At 46.9% G+C, this 15825-nt stretch overlaps 1 protein-coding gene across 4 annotated transcripts in view; it reads right to left on the minus strand.

Moving 5' to 3' along the window:
- MTCL1 (microtubule crosslinking factor 1) overlaps positions 1–15825 on the minus strand; it is a 128868-nt gene that overhangs the window by 27953 nt on the left and 85090 nt on the right. For 2 of the 4 annotated variants that reach the window (XM_047090300.1, XM_047090302.1), the window contains exons 7-9: positions 10521–10643; positions 7913–8143; positions 6059–6256 (exon numbers count right to left, since the gene is read on the minus strand). In XM_047090300.1, the coding sequence (XP_046946256.1) occupies positions 6059–6256; positions 7913–8143; positions 10521–10643 (552 nt within the window). The remainder of the gene's footprint in view (positions 1–6058; positions 6257–7912; positions 8144–10520; positions 10644–15825) is intronic. The other 2 variants (XM_047090301.1, XM_047090303.1) reach the window with 1 other exon arrangement.

Genomic DNA, 15825 nt, shown 5'->3' on the forward strand with positions numbered 1-15825 from the left:
TCAAGATTCTCTGGTCCGTTTAGAGGTCTTTGGGTGAAAGTCTTCCTGGATACAGACTTTTCGGAAACTTCTGTGCCAGGGGCCCAATTATGCAACCTTTTAGCTTATATATCTGTTAAGCATAGGTCAATTTCAATGAAAAAGGCCAATTTTTCAATCTCTTCAAGATCAGCTTGTTGGCTTTCTTACAAAAAAGCAGGAATAAAATGGCTCCACCATTTCCTTTTCCTTAGGCTAAGGGCATTTGAGCCCTTCCAAGTTCATCTCTTTTGGGCAAGCCTTACAATAATTCCAAAATTGGGATCAGGAGCTGGACTGTGCTATGAAGTGTTAAACTTTATACCAGGTTCAAGGTTGGGCTTCAGCTAATTAAGGCTGCCACCCAAATATACAATAAGCATTAATGGAAAGTGAAGAGGAAGTTTCTGAGAAAGGTAACACACCAAGATATTTGTGATGCAATGCCAGCTATTATTTGATAAAATCGTTCCTGCGTAAGATTTCTAAGATATGTGTTTCATAATTCTGTGAAAGAGCTAAGCTACCATCAACCACTTTGCCTGTATCAGAGCCATTAATGCTGGAGATGAGTGTAATCTAACACTGGAACAGATACATTGTTCTGTTCTGTTGACCTGCTGCTAAGGGCCCACCCACAGAATGCCAGATGGCCTCCACTTCCTATTCATTTAGGCTGTAGACATAGGCAGGGAGTTCTAGAATGCTGTGGTAGCTGCCCTTGACCCCCAACACAGGGAGGCATAGGTCCTATTTCATAATTACAAAGAGGGACACCTCATACACTATTCAATAAAGTAACCCCTCTACCGGCAAGAGTCCCAAGACAAGTCCTTTACTGTGCGATCAGAAAGAAAGGATACATTTACACATCCAACAACATTTTACTATTAATAAGCCATTTGTCGTCCTTACTTCCCATTGTTCCATTTGGATTATTATTTTTTTTTTTTAATTTTTTTTTTCAACGTTTATTTATTTTTGGGCATGAACGGGGGAGGGGCAGAGAGAGAGGGAGACACAGAATCGGAAACAGGCTCCAGGCTCCGAGCCATCAGCCCAGAGCCTGACGCGGGGCTCGAACTCACAGACTGCGAGATCGTGACCTGGCTGAAGTCGGACGCTTAACCGCTTGCGCCACCCAGGCGCCCCTCCATTTGGATTATTTTTAAGATTCTTTTCTAAAACTACCATCCTCCCACAGATGAAAGAGAAGGCGTCACTGAAGACTGGCCACGAAAACATAATCTCTGATGGAGGGTTACAGAGATGAGAAATTCATGTTTGTACAAAAAAGTCGTTTGTCCTTTGGCTGAGAATATGCAGGTGATCCGGGCCACGTGGGCTCTGTGCTGCAGGTCACTGTAATTTTCAGAGAGGTTCCCAAGGATAAACGTGGGTTTGTGAAGGAATTGATGGACATGTATTCAGTAAGTTATAAACCCAGAGTTATCAGCCAAAGGCTTCAAAGAAACCGGGGCAGGTCTGATGAACATCAAGTGGCCAGATGGGAAGAAATCACTTAGTAGCGAGGTTTAGGGTTTGTTGCACACGTAGAAAAGTATGTCATAACTGCTGACCATGGCTAACACTGGGGGGATGGGGACTGAGAGAGTCCTTTCCTGAGTATCCTTCAGCATTTGTGGCTCTTCCCCTCCTGCATCTGTGCTATTTGCACAGGAACAGAAACAAACAAAAACACACAGCAAACATGAATTATGTTTCATAATTATAAGCTCTGGTCTGGTTCTTTTTTTTTTTTTTTTTAATTTATTTACTCTTGAGAGAGAGCAAGCAAGTAGGGGGAGGGGCAGAGAGAGAGGGGGACAGAGGATCCGAAGCAGGCCCTGCACAGACAGCAGAGAGCCCAACATGGAGCTCGAACCCATGAGATCATGACCTGAGCTGAAGGCAGATGTTTAACCGACGGAGCCACCCAGGCGCCCCTAGTCTGGTTCTTTTTATAGAGTTGCTTATCTCCTAGGTGAGGTTATACAGTTGCAAAGTCCACAGAATAAACACCGTGGTACAACATACAAAATTGAAAGGTAAACGTGATTTAGGCTCAAGAGGAGAGCTTCCTTATTAAAAAAAAAAGGTGGGGGAGGGTGGGGGGCGTCTGGGTGGCTCAACTGGTTGTGCGTCCGACTTCGGCTCAGGTCATGATCTTGCAGTTTGTGAGTTCAAGTCCCGCATTGGGCTCTGTGCTGACAGCTCAGAGCCTGGAGCCTGCTTCAGATTCTGTGTCTCCCTCTCTGTCTGCCCCTCCCCCGCTTGTGCTCGCTCTCTCTCTCTCTCTCTCTCTGTATCTCAAAAATGAATAAATGTGAAAAAAAAAAAAAAAAAGAGCAGATCACAGTTCTGACATACAGGCCCTGTCTGGCACAGGTGCTCTTTTGGGAAGTTTCTGCATCTTGGGCAAAACAGAAAAGTGGGAACCCAGGTGAGTCGAAGTCTGGGAGGCCCAGGGAGCCAAAGGCACTGACTTTTACTTAGGATGGCTCTTGAAGGCCCTAGGCTCCAAATGAATCCTGGACCAGTGAGTGACAAAGGTCCAGGGAAACAGATTCTACTTGGTCCTAAAGCTGGGTCCCAAGGGAGGCTCTTCAGTGACCAGCTGTCATTGGAGACTAACATGAAACATAATTTCATCAGATCTTGCTCTGAGTTTTAAATCAGGTTCTCTATATTTATACTTAGATGCTTTTTTTTTTAAGTTTGTTTATTTTGAGAGAGAGAGAGAGAGAGAGAGGCAAGGAAGGGCAGAGAGAGAGAATCCCAAGCAGGCTCTGCACTGTCAGCACATGAACTCGTGAACCGCAAGATCATGACCCGAGCCGAAATCAAGAGTCGGATGCTCAACCAACTGAGCTACCCAGACGCCCCTATACTTAGATGTTTTAATAAAGAATATTATGCCACATCCCTGGAAGAAAAAGTGACTTCTCTTTGAATAAATTAATCCAATTCACAGGCGATTACCTATTAGAACCACATAATTCTGGCACTGTTAATCCCCTTGCATTAAAAATCTTGATTTGGGGAATTACTAGTAGATGAAGCCTTAGGTCTCGAAAGCTTAACATAGTGGCAAGCTTCCTGGAACTAGGTGAGAGCTATCCAATAAGCTCTTGCATGGTTTCCAGTTCTTCCAGAAGGCCAGGAGAGCTAAAAGTGCTTTCTGTTCTCGAGGACAATCGGATTCCTGCCACTAGAGCACTAGTCGTGTGACTAAAGATCAGTTAACAGGGAACATTCACACAGCTGAGTATTTTCCAACATGATAATTAAAAACATTTTTTTAATGTTTATTTATTTTATTTTTGAGAGACAGACACAGAGTGCGAGAGGGAGATGGGCACAGAGAGAGAGAGACACAGAATCGGAAGCAGGCTCCAGGCTCTAAGCTGTCAGCACAGAGCCTGACACGGGGCTCAAACTCATGAACACTGAGATCACGACCCGAGCTGAAGTCAGCCGCTTAACCGACTGAGCCACCCAGGCGCCCCAACCTGGTAATTTTTTATGAACTATTCCCAAAGTTGACTCGATACATTTTACCTCTTTGGACATGATGCATTTTGCCATTTACTGCGTGCAACTGTGAGAATGTTCACTACGACCCAGAGCAAAGACCGAGGCCTGGGAAATTGCCTTCCTTGGGAATATAGCCTTGGGAAAGGAGTCAGGCCACGTTCCCCGTTCTGATTATCACCTTGGCAGGATCTCAGGGTTTCTGCAAAGGGCGCGGCTCTCTGAGACACGTGTTCTTTTTCTTGCAGGCAGGCTGTCCAGCTAATACCCATGCCACGAAAGGGAGGCAGACCCGCTAACTGAGAATGTTCACTCCCAGGCAATCAGCTGTCGTACAGTAGAGCTCATTAATCTTCTGTCCTCGGATGGACGGCATTGTGCACTTAACTGCTATGGACAGACGGGTCCATTAAAGGCAGTCCTGATTCTGCCCGTCGGCACCCTACCCCGCAGGCCCCCCGTGTGCTTCTAGCGCAAACTGTACAAAGTGATTAGCTCTTGCAAGGGGAAGAGCTAGGAAATCATCTTGGGAAGGACGAGGCAAAGCGGGATGACAATGAAGTACACTGAACGTGAGGTTCCAGCTGAGTGACTCTGCATTATTTTCCACCCAAGGGTAAAATTTTCCATGAGAATTGTTTCGAAAACCAGATGTGTTACATTTTTTTCCCTTTTCCTAAGCATTTGGATGCACGCGTGGGAAACACCCAACGCGCGATCTCAGATGCGGCAGGTTTATGGCTAAGTAGTAATCAACAGATGTATTTGGGCTAATCACAGATACTTTGTAGAACGGACTGACAACATCTCTTTTAAAAATAATACAAGTGGTAGGTTTTAAAGGATTATTCGCAAAGGAGTATTTTATTTTCTAACCAAATCAATTGCTGGAAAAACTCACTCCATGAGCTAAAATCTCCCCAGGGACACTGGCATAACGACAAACTTCCTAATAATTGTAATTAAACGTTCATCTGAAAGTATAATCTCTTTCTCGAGTCATAGTGTTCAGGGAAAATGAAGGACGGATGGGTGTGCATAGAAAACAGCTCTTCAGTTGTGAAAATCTGATTTGACTGTGGAGAGAAAGCCGACGCAGGGAAACACACATATCCCTCAGGACTGTGCTCGGACATCACTACTTTTCCTCATTTGGATTTGAGCCAAAGATCTGATGCCAGCCCTCTCCCACTTGACCCCTCTGTGGCTCTGGGCTGAGGGAGGAGCCGCAGCTGTGCAGTCCAGTGCACAGGGAGTGCCCACAAATGTCAGCGGCTGAGTGGTGACAGCCACACCCGGGGTAACTGCTGTGCTCTGGGTCCGCCCATCCCTGCCCCTCACCCCAGAGCCAGGGGTCTAGGGCGTGGGGCTTTGGGTTCTGCCCTGCAGAACTGTCAAAGAAGCAACACGGGGTCAGAAAGGACTGAGTCCAGAAAGCCTGGGGGCGAAAAACCTTTAACGCTGGATGCCTCCTAGGGTCTCAACACTCTAAACCCAACACACATGCTGTTTTGTACAGAAGCGTGAAAAATCTGGGTGGCAGGAACAGTACCTTTTGGTTTATTAAGCAGGGGCTATCTGCTTAATAATTAACAGACGTGGCATTTGGCAATATTTAATAATTATTTCACATTATACACTGAAATCCCACGTCACTTTAATGGGCTTTCATTTTTTTTTAATTCATTTATTTATTTTGACAGAGAGAAAGAGAAAGCATGAGCAGGGGAGGGCAGAGAGACAGGGAGAGAGAGAGAGAGAGAGAGAGAGAGAGAGAGAATCCCAAGCAGGCTCCCCATTGTCAGTGCAGAGCCTGATGCGGGGCTTTATCTCACAAACTGCGAGATCATGACCTGAACTGAAATCAAGAGTCAGATGCTTCAACGACTGAGCCACCCAGGCGTCCGTCCCCATGCTTTCATTTTTTTAAGTCTCATCAAATATTTTTACTTCAAGTGGCCCAAAAGGAACTTAAAACACTTTATACATGTTTAGGAGTAAAAAATAAATAAATAAATAAATAAACTTTCTCTTTCCTCCTTATGCATCATGTTGCCACGTGAGTGATGTTTCTGATGCCTATTCAGCTAAACCTCAACAAAAAAAGCCCTGTACATTCTGGCCACGACGAGGGTGCTGCACTCAGTACTGTCTCTTCCTGGGAAGAATGGTCAACCTCTGTAAAGCCACAGATCACTCTACACACAGCTCAACATTTCCCCCTTTCTCCTTCTCAGGGACGTTTGCTGACCTCTCCAACTGACCTGATCCTACTATGCTCCTTGTGTATACATGTAAGCCTAACAAACTAACGGGCTGACCCTGAAATAAAAGACTTAATGATAAAATTTCTAGCACGAATGCAGCTACCAGGCGATCACAGGCAGCCAGAGGAGTTTCCTGCTCCCTGGAACACCAGCACATAAAAAAAGATGACACAGACATAGACTGGCAGTCTCCTCTCCCACGTGTGGGTAGAGTGAGGGGCTGGGACCTCGGCACCCACCTGCTTGTGGAGCTGCCCCCCATGCGCAGGCTGCAGCCGCGATCCGTGGTCACCAATCCGCACAGGGGAGTGTGGAGAATGCTCTCCCATCGAAAAGCCGCAGCCTGGACCGTTGTCGTCCCGGTCTGGGCTGTCCCCCTTCGGGTCCCCCTGCTCTCCAAGCTCACCGAGCCTGGGGAGGGTCTCTGGATGCTCACTCTGAAAACAGCAGGAGACAATAATCACAGCTCCACCCAAACCCTTTGCTGTGCAGCCTGGTTTTTATCGTTTGAGGGTAATTCTCCACTTTATGGCTTATCAAGTCTTGACTTCTTAGCCTCTTCCCAAATGTGCTCATTTAGCCCATTTCATGAACTCACTGGCCACCTTCTTCATTTACTTATTTATTTTTTAAATGTTTATGTATTTATTTTTGAGGGGGGGTGGGGCAGAGAGAGAGGGAGACAGAGAATCCCTAATAGGCTGTTAGCACAGAGCCGGATGCAGGGCTCAAACCCACAAACCGTGAGATCATGACCTGGGCTGGATGGTCAACTGAGCCACCCAGGTGCCCCAACCCTCTTCCTTTGAACAGCACATAACGGGTGCCCAATTGGTCAGCAAAGATTGGAAATTTTACTCTAAGTTATCTTGGCAATGACAAATTCTATGATTTATAAATGATTATTCATTAAAGTTATGGTTTTACAAACTAGAGGAGGAACTCCAAAGTTATGGTTTTACACACTGATCAGAAGGAGACTTTACAACTACTTCTAGGTTTTGCTTAATGATGGTTTTCTCGGTTATGGCTCTTTGGAAGCAGGTTGAATTGATTTTGGAAGACTTTCTTCCCTCCTGGAGGAGAGAGAATCCAAGTATCTTCCCCTTCCTAGGATGACTGCAAACTATATACACTGCTCACTAAAGTAAAAGCAGACAAAAAGTTCCTGGGAGTCTAAAGGAAACCAACACTTACGATGCCTTGAAGCCCCTGACACAGGAGTCATGGGTGCGCATGCTCAGAACCTCAGTGGTCCCAGCCCTGCACACATCAGAAGGCAAGGCTGGAAGGAGCCTGCAGAGCTCGAGGTCACACTGGCTTAATCAATAAGATCAATCAGAAAGGAAGTGGTTCTGTCCTTGTCCTGGGATGAATCTGGGAATATGGAGGCACAGGAGGGAACAGGCACGTGCCCAGATTCTGAGGGCAGCAAAAATCTGGCCCATCTGGAGCTTATAAAACAGCATTGGCAGGACGGGCTCTAGCATTTAGGAACAAAAACCAAAATGGAAAGAAGAGAGAAAGATTTAGAGCTAGGTTGGACAAGCCAGCAAGGCGGAACGAGAGATGGGAAGGGACTCCAGGTGACAATGTTCATGAATCCATAGATGAGCGGCAAAAGAAATTGGCAGCAAAACTGTGCTGCACGATGGAGTCACAGACCAGGACTCTGAAAACAAGGTCAAGGGGCGCCTGGGTGGCTCAGTTGGTTAAGCGTCTGACTTCCGCTCAGGTCATGATCTCGTGGTTTGTGAGTTTGAGCCCCTCATCAGGCTCTATGCTGACAGCTCAGAGCCTGGAGCCGCCTTCGGATTCTGTGTCTCCCTCTCTCTGCCCTTCCCCACTCATGCTGTCTCTATTTTATTAAAAAAAAAACAAAAAAACAAAAACGAGGTCAAAGGACAGCATGGGATTCTTGGTCTAACGTATAACTCGACAACCTGTTGCATTTCCATGGCCTGCGTTGGACTTGATAAAATAACGTGAAATGGCAGAGTGTGACTCTGTATGTAGAAGGCAGAGGGACAGCAGTGCCTGGGGGGCAAGAACAAAACGGACGCAAATAAAACGAACGCTCTGGGCAGAGGTACCTCCGTGAAATCCTCGCCTTCCTCCTCCATCTGTTTCCCTTGCCGCCAGAGCTTCAGCAGCCACCTGAGTTTGACGTAGAAAAGGAAAATGTTCTGCTTCAAGGAACGGAGCTCCTGCTGCATCAGATTTCTCTCATCACTCCAGGTTCGCTCATGGAGGGTGTTTTGCAAAGCCAGGCTGTGCATTTCTAGCTCTTTCCACCTCAAGGCGTAGAGGTGCTCCTCCTCCATCTTGAATGGAAAAAAGGAGAGAGTGTGACAGTGGCTCTTCCCACCTGCTACCCGAGCCAAACCAAAAGTCTTTGCAAACTGCCGTTCAATCCTTACCATGTTGCACCTGGGACGTGAAACACGGAAACGCCTTGAGACGTGTACTAGTTATAAAAACCTCAAGGGTTTTCCGATTCAGAAGCAAACCCTATTTCAAAGTAAGGGGTTATAATCAATTTTCATTGTCAAGTCTCTCGGGGTGTTTTTAGTGGTCTCTAAACTTCAGGAAAATGGTTTTTCGGATGTACGACCTGCAGCTGATTTTCATGCAGATTCCATGTGCCCTCTGGATGTGGGCTTGCACACAAAGGCACGCTTGGATTGTAAAGGGGGAGTAGGTGGAGATCCTTCCCCTTGGCTTCCTGAGCCTTCTGGCCTGCACACCCCCAGCAGAAAGTAGAGACCGCCAAGCTGACGGAGAGGCCCGCAGAGAGCAGGCGGGCGAGGCAGGTCGGGGAGCAGGGATTTCTCTAGATGTGAGGTCCTCTGCTGCATACAGTGGTGGGCAAACAAGAATCTGACAACCTGCTGCCACACTTAGGACTTCACGTTCCTGTCAGTTATGAGTGACCCTTAGGGAAAGAAAGCATTGCTGAAAAGGAAGTGTTTCCCTTTGCTATGCTAAGTTCCTGCTTTTCAGCATGGGTACAGGCACGTTACAAGCAATAAACCATCATTATGTCGATAATGACTAAGCCAAGGGGTGTGAATAAAATCTTATTGCACAGATTGGGGCACAAGAATAATATCAATAGTAGCTAAAGTGACAGACGGGATGAAAGCTTTCTGTTCCACAGTCCAAAAAACAAGCTTTAGGATGCCAGCCTTGTTTTGAGCTGTCTTCTCCCGCTTTAACACGCCCCCTGGGCCAAAGATCAAGGCAGTGAGTATTGTTTTGTCTCACTTTCCTAAAGTGCTAGATTCATGCACAGAAACTGTGGGGATGCGACAACGGCTGCCTGAGGTCCACGCCTGTGTCCCATGTGCTTAAAGCCACTGAAGAGAAGCAGCTCTGGGAAGGTCCCGGGTCTGCGCACAGACTTGCGTGGCCAGTCGTTGTACCGGATTTTTTTTGCACTCAAGCTGCGATAACACAAAATAGTGGTGATTTAATTCACCACCTTGGCAGCCTCAGAGTCCTCCCAAGGGTTCTCTGCCCGGTGGGCACAAGAGCAGGACAGAGCGGGGAGAGGGGCAGCCTCCCACACTGGACATTCACCGTTTGCAGTGTTATCTCAGGCCATCGACCGACTGGGGAGGCTTCAGCACCCTGGGCCGCAAAGCGAAGCTAACTCGGGATGTGCAGAGCACCTAGCTCAGGGCAGGTACGCCAGAGGTTCTACCAGAGGTTCTAGAGTGTTAGTCAATGGAGGCCGGTGAGGGCGGGGGGGGGGGGGGGGGGGTGGGGGTGGGCGGCTGGGGGTGGGGCTGTTCTGTCAGCTATTCTGCAGCCTCCTGCCAACGTTCCTTCCCAGACTCTGACTTCCCCAACGTCCTGGCTGCCTCTGCCTGTCCCATGACGCCAAGCACTTCTCAAGTCTCAGGGTCGGTCCTCTGCCCTCGGGACATGTTAGGAAAAACTGTCCCTTTCCCTCTGAACAAGCCTGGATGACCTCTCACCCCCTCCAAGCTGCAACACACTCCTCTACCCTGAATCCAAGTATGAGGCACACCCGGGGCCCTGCCATTTTGCTATTAGCATCTCCAGGATGGACTCACTTCTCAAACATGATTTTTGGTGCAGTTAAAAAACAAAAAAAAAAGGGAAAGTAAGTTATTTAGGAAATAAGTGCCCGTGTCTGCTAATCCTTTCTCTTAGCAACTCTGGTAACGGATTTAACAGATAAAGGATGATTAGCCAGGTTATTCTAAAATAGTTAGAAGAGTTAATGAGGCCGCAGCTCATTTAATGGCAGGTTTTTGAAGACAACCGTTTAGGGTGAGCTGCTAAAGTTTCTACCAGAAAGCTTACCACATCGAGAAAGCTTACAAATCTGCGGGGCAACAAAAGTTATGGACACACTTTTCATGTCCAGATGCATGAAGGCCCTTATTTGATTTTCCTTTGCTGGCCGTGGCTGCAGGAAAAGATGGATTCGATGTTCGGAAAAACTTCCCGCAGACCACAGCGTAAATACAGTCAAAGCACATTCTAGAAGAGAAAGGCAGACAGTTCTCTTTATGAGACGTCTGAGGGGCCGCTCAGTGGCGGATCCTCCAGCCCCATGAGTCCAGGAGCCTGTGCACGACAGCTTTCTCTCAAATACATCCTGCCATCTGCCTCCAGGGGCTGCGCAGTCAGAGACCTGGTTGTGCTGAAATCGCGTTACATATTTACCTTACGAATCCTGTCTGTAAATTTCTCTGTCTCCTCTTGATGCAGTCTGGCCGCCTGTGCAAGCTGACCCTGCAGCTCTTCTAGCGATACACTCTGTTCAGGTAAAACAGGGGGGCCCCTGAGCTGATCGGTGGGATAAAGGAAGGGGTTTAGTGGACGCGAGGACTCTGCCTGACGTGAAGACGCAGGACAGACATCTGCACAAACCGGGGACACACACGGAGCGACACAGCACGTGCGGGCGCTGCAGCAGGGAAGTGAGTCTGGGGCAGCTCCCCCAAGATCCTGCCCTGGGCTCTTGTGTCGTCTGTGATGGAAGCCGGGACGCCCTCATCTCTCTCCTGGGAGACAGGTGCGTCGCGGTGCCTGTGACCCGAACTTCGACCACCATGGTACCCACCAACCAGGCTGAGACCCAATTAGTCTCTGCTACCACAGCGGCTTTTCAAAATGCCGGGGCGGTCAGAGCTGGCAACTCTGATCGAGTCAAACGTGACCACCTCACATGAGTCGGTCTCTGAGATTCACTGCCTGGGTTCGTTCTAAGCTGCATAATTAATTTGCTCATATGCTTTCTTAGTAGAGATTTTCGTGCTCAGTCCAGAATGCCTTTTTCTTTCCTGGGCAGCAGTAGGCTGGATGCTCAGGATAACTGGGGTGGGGGTGCCCGGAAACACTGTCTCAGCCTTTTCAGTTGCACACAGTGCCTACAAGGAACTGCACCAAGTTCTGCTTATTACATTTTAGGTTAAAAATAGTCAAAGGAATCTTTTTTTTCATGCTTCTCATTGGTAATGTCTACCTACTGGTACAGCCTATCTTTTGTGTCCAAATGGCAACGATAGAGAAATCAAAGCTACTATTTTTGAAAGAAACTGTATTTTTTTTTTTTAGAGATGGAAACAGTTACATTAAAATCAGTGGGGGGGTTAGCTATGATCTTGTATTAACCTGGGTTGACCATGTGCCTCCAGATGGTGTGTGTGTGTGTGGAAGCCAGCAACAGAACATCAACTTTCCTTTCCTTGGGGATTCCTAGGCCACCGGGTGACAATCAGTTCAAAGCCTAATCTTGGTGAGGCTGGCTCTCATTATGGTTATGTGAGGGAGACTTCATGCTGGTCGATAAGCTTCCCTCTACCAGCAGGCAGATGCCTCTCCAATTGAGCCTTACACAATGTGCAGCCCTTTGGAGCCCTGGTTCATTGCTTTCTCTGCCTGTGTTGGACCCAAGGCCCTGTGTCCTGTCCCCATGCAGCTATTAAAACCCAAGGCTCTGGCTTACCAATCAATTCTGGCAACTATCCCCCTAACAAGCTCACCCAAAAGCCAGAGACTGCTCTAATGTTCTCTTCCGAAATCAGTTCCAACCCTTGAAGATTTCCCCAAATTTCTTGGGAATTCAGCTACATATTTAAAAATGGCATTTTATTCTTTATGCAGCACTTAAACATTTTTTTCAATGTTTATTTAAAACTCTCTTGAGAGAGAAAGAGAGAGAGGCAGAGCACGAGTGAGTGAGGAGCAGAGAGAGAGGGAGACACAGAATCTGAGCAGGCTCCAGGCTCTGAGGTGTCAGCACAGAGCCTGACGTGGGGCTCAAACTCACAAACTGTGAGACCATGACCTGAGCCGAAGTTGGACGCTTAACTGACTGAGCCACCCAGGCGCCCCTCCTTTATGCAGCACTTTATTCAACAAATATTTACTGAGCACCTATAGTGCTTGGCAGTGTACTAGGGATTTAGGAGTAAATAAAGCTGCCCCAAATCTCTGCCCTCATGGGGTATCCCTTCTGACAGTTTAGGTATTTTGCACAGGAATGCTTTCAGGTGACCCAGGCTACTCTCCTCCCAGCTTTACTTTTCAGTTACTCATTAGTCTATACATTTAAAATGTAAAAATCCTCCATGTTTTGATACATCTAATACTAGCCCGAAGCTCAATATTATTAGATGTTGAAATAGGCATCCTAATCAACCCTTTTAAGAAAATCAAGTATCTGTTAATTTAGTTTCTATGGTATTAAAGCAAACTAGTTAGTTTGGTTTTAATCTTTCAACGTTTATTTATTTTTTTGGGACAGAGAGAGACAGAGCGTGAACGGGGGAGGGGCAGAGAGAGAGGGAGACACAGAATCGGAAACAGGCTCCAGGCTCTGAGCCATCAGCCCAGAGCCTGACGCGGGGCTCGAACTCACGGACCGCGAGATCGTGACCTGGCTGAAGTCGGACGCTTAACCGACTGCGCCACCCAGGCGCCCCAGTTTGGTTTTAATCTTAATAAGTCATGTACAGGGGCGCCTGGGTGGCTCAGTTGGTTAAGCGTCTGACTTCAGCTCAAGTCATGATCTCACCATTCCCGAGTTTGAGCCCTGTGTTGGTGGTCTCTGTCCTGACTGCTCAAAGCCTGGAGCCTGTTTTGGATTCTGTGTCTCCCTCTCTGTTTCTGCCCCTCCCCACTCGTGCTCTGTCTCTCTCTCTCAAAAATAAATAAACATTAAAAAAAATTTTAATAAATAATGTACATAAACTTTTTTTTGTTTGTTTATTTATTTTTTAGAGAGAGAGAGAGAGAGTAGGGGAGGGGTAGAGAGAGAATCCCAAGCAAGTTCTACACTGTCAGCACAGAATCCGATGTGGGGTTCGAACTCATGAACTGTGCACTTATGACCTGAGCCGAAATCAAGAGTCGGACGCTTAACCAACTGAGCCACCCAGTTGCCCCTACACTGTTTTTATTTCAAACAAATATATGAGCCTCATACTTCAGCATTGTTTGATTAAAAATGTGTCCCTCTGTTGGAGCCACATCTTTGAAGTGTCACAGAAAAAGACCCGTGATGTCCTATGACATTGTTTCCCTGGGGCATCTGATTTACCTACAGTGGCTCTGTGTCATCTGTGGAGTATGGTCAACAACGGAAACTCAGTCCTGTTCGTCTATTAGAAGTTTTATTTTTCTTTACTGTCCTTTTTTGCTAATGGAATCTTAAAACTCCTACTGACAGCTAACTGTTCCTAGCTGGGATGCTGTCACTCCAAATTACAAAAAACAAAGTACAAACATGCTCTGGTCAAAGTTTCGGTCCAGAATTATTCTACCGTCAAAGTTTCGGTCCAGAATTATTCTACCGTCACACGACTGCATCCAGCCACATACATCTGGAGGAAGTGTTCACCTAACACCTAGATCTCTAGAAAATAAATACTTCATCACCCAGTTCCCAAAGTGTTCATTCTAAAACCTATCCTTTGCCCACTTACCTAAGGTCCTGATTATACATCCAACAAATTTGTCTGGAGCTCTCTGTGAAGGCAGTCTATTGAAACAAATACCACCCTCACTTGGTGCCAAGGCTATGGAGACGTATCAACCTTGACATCACAGCTACCTTCCCTGGCAGTGTTCTGAAACCCACCGCCCACACTTTCCCCCATATGGCTGAGTCCACACCAATGTATACTGCTCATCTCCTGGATGTCTTTAGAGAAAGTGGCTTATAAATCACTTTCCACACTTAAGAAGATACTTGCGTTATCTCGAAGCAAAAAAAAAAATAAAATAAAAAGTAGGAATGCTTCTCATTATAGAGACTTTAATACTAGCAATGCTACTTAAATATTAGGACTCTATTCCACTTCTACCACGAGGACTTCATTTTCTGGTGAGTTCCATTTTGTTCTGGCCAGTTTTGTTACTGCTTCTTCCAAAAGCCACAGATGAAGTCAGCACATGTGTGCATATACTTGGCGTAAGACCCCATGTCATTTTACCCATTGTGGCTGGTATTTCACAGCTGGGGCATAAGGGGTCACAAATGCTTCATGTGTGTCGTTGACTAAGGGATCAAAGGAGGAGTTGGGGAAGAGAGCCTTTGAGATTCCTGCTCTAGAAACTCAATCCTCTGGGCCACGGGCTTGGTTTCATTTATATCTGAAATGTGACCAGGGCCCATGCTCGGCCACTTCTCATTCAGAACTATTTTTAAGGCGCCCCACACATTCCGAGCTGCATATTCTATACGTTGTTCTCTCTTAACAAGTGGGACTCTCTCAGCAGGTTTGTCGGGAGCCACAGGGAGCAAAGTCAGGGGACAAATCTGGTGCGCAGTGGGAGAACCGAGCTAACATGTACTGAGATGAATAGGTACGAGGAATATCTGTCCTTCTGAGCTGTGAATTTTGGCGTGCCTGCATGAATGGGTTAGTGGGTATTAGTGGGTTCTGGCTTCAGCTTTCTCTGCCTGTGATCGTTTTAAGAGTGCTGGGTGTGGATGTTCCCGTCCCCTCCTAAGATTAGAGTGTGCACCATCTGCGAGGCAGGCCTTCTATTTGTTGTCACCTAGTGACAGACTCGTCATGTCCTGAAATGCAACAGTGTGAGAATATAGCTTTTCTTTTTCTCCTCCTTGGGGTTACTGCTGCTGCCGGTGGTAGTTCTGGTAGTAGGTGGTTCAACCCAGCCCAAATACCCACATCTGCCTAAATAAGAATGCGTCTTCTCTTCTCTAACCCCAAATATGAAAATCTACATGGCAAATAACATGGAAGGCATTTCACAAGTGGAGCTTGAGGAATGGATCCATTTTTAAACAAACTTCAGCTTAAACACAGAAAGTTTCTGCCCCCCACCCCCTGCCTTTTTTAAGCTATTGATAGCAGGTATCCGATCAGCTCCCCACCCCCAAAGAGCTAAAGGAAATTCATGCAAGTATAGTAGTAATCGGCTTGCACAGACGGTAATTTCAAAGGCGACATAAGAGGAAGTGAGACAACTCCTCGAGGCACGCCGGCCTCAGTCTTGGCCTCGTTCTAGACAGAAGTGTCTGGGTTTGCCTTTTCTGCACTTATGGGGGCATTGTGCACTGTCACACTGACGGCCTGCATGAGTCTTCACCGGGAGATGCTTCTGGGTGGGTCGGGCTGCCCTGCTCACGGACAGGAGCTCTGTGTACCGTTTCATGACAGCCTCACGGGAAAGAGGTTGCGGGCCACGGATCGGGGGATGTTTTCATTAGAAGGCTTTTAAGAGTTCTACGTCTAGCATTGTCCACTGTACAATTCTTTAGCCCAGTGTCATATTCGAAGACCAAACTAAGCAGTCTGTTAGGGTGACATCCACCCCAGGGACACAGCAGCTCTCTCAAGACCCCGACTCTACAGACAGTCTATGTTGGGTTCCTCTCATAAAAGGAAAAATGACAGAGCTATCAAAGTGGTCATAGAATAGGTTTTATCTTCTAAAAAAAATACTTTAAAATATAATGTGTTTGCACATATATAACTGAATCTTCCGTCTGAAA

This window comes from Lynx rufus, unplaced genomic scaffold (assembly GCF_022079265.1).
Source record: "Lynx rufus isolate CCGP_SWC_20201006 ecotype Redwood Valley unplaced genomic scaffold, mLynRuf1.p SCAF_29, whole genome shotgun sequence".
NCBI lineage: Eukaryota > Metazoa > Chordata > Mammalia > Carnivora > Felidae > Lynx > Lynx rufus.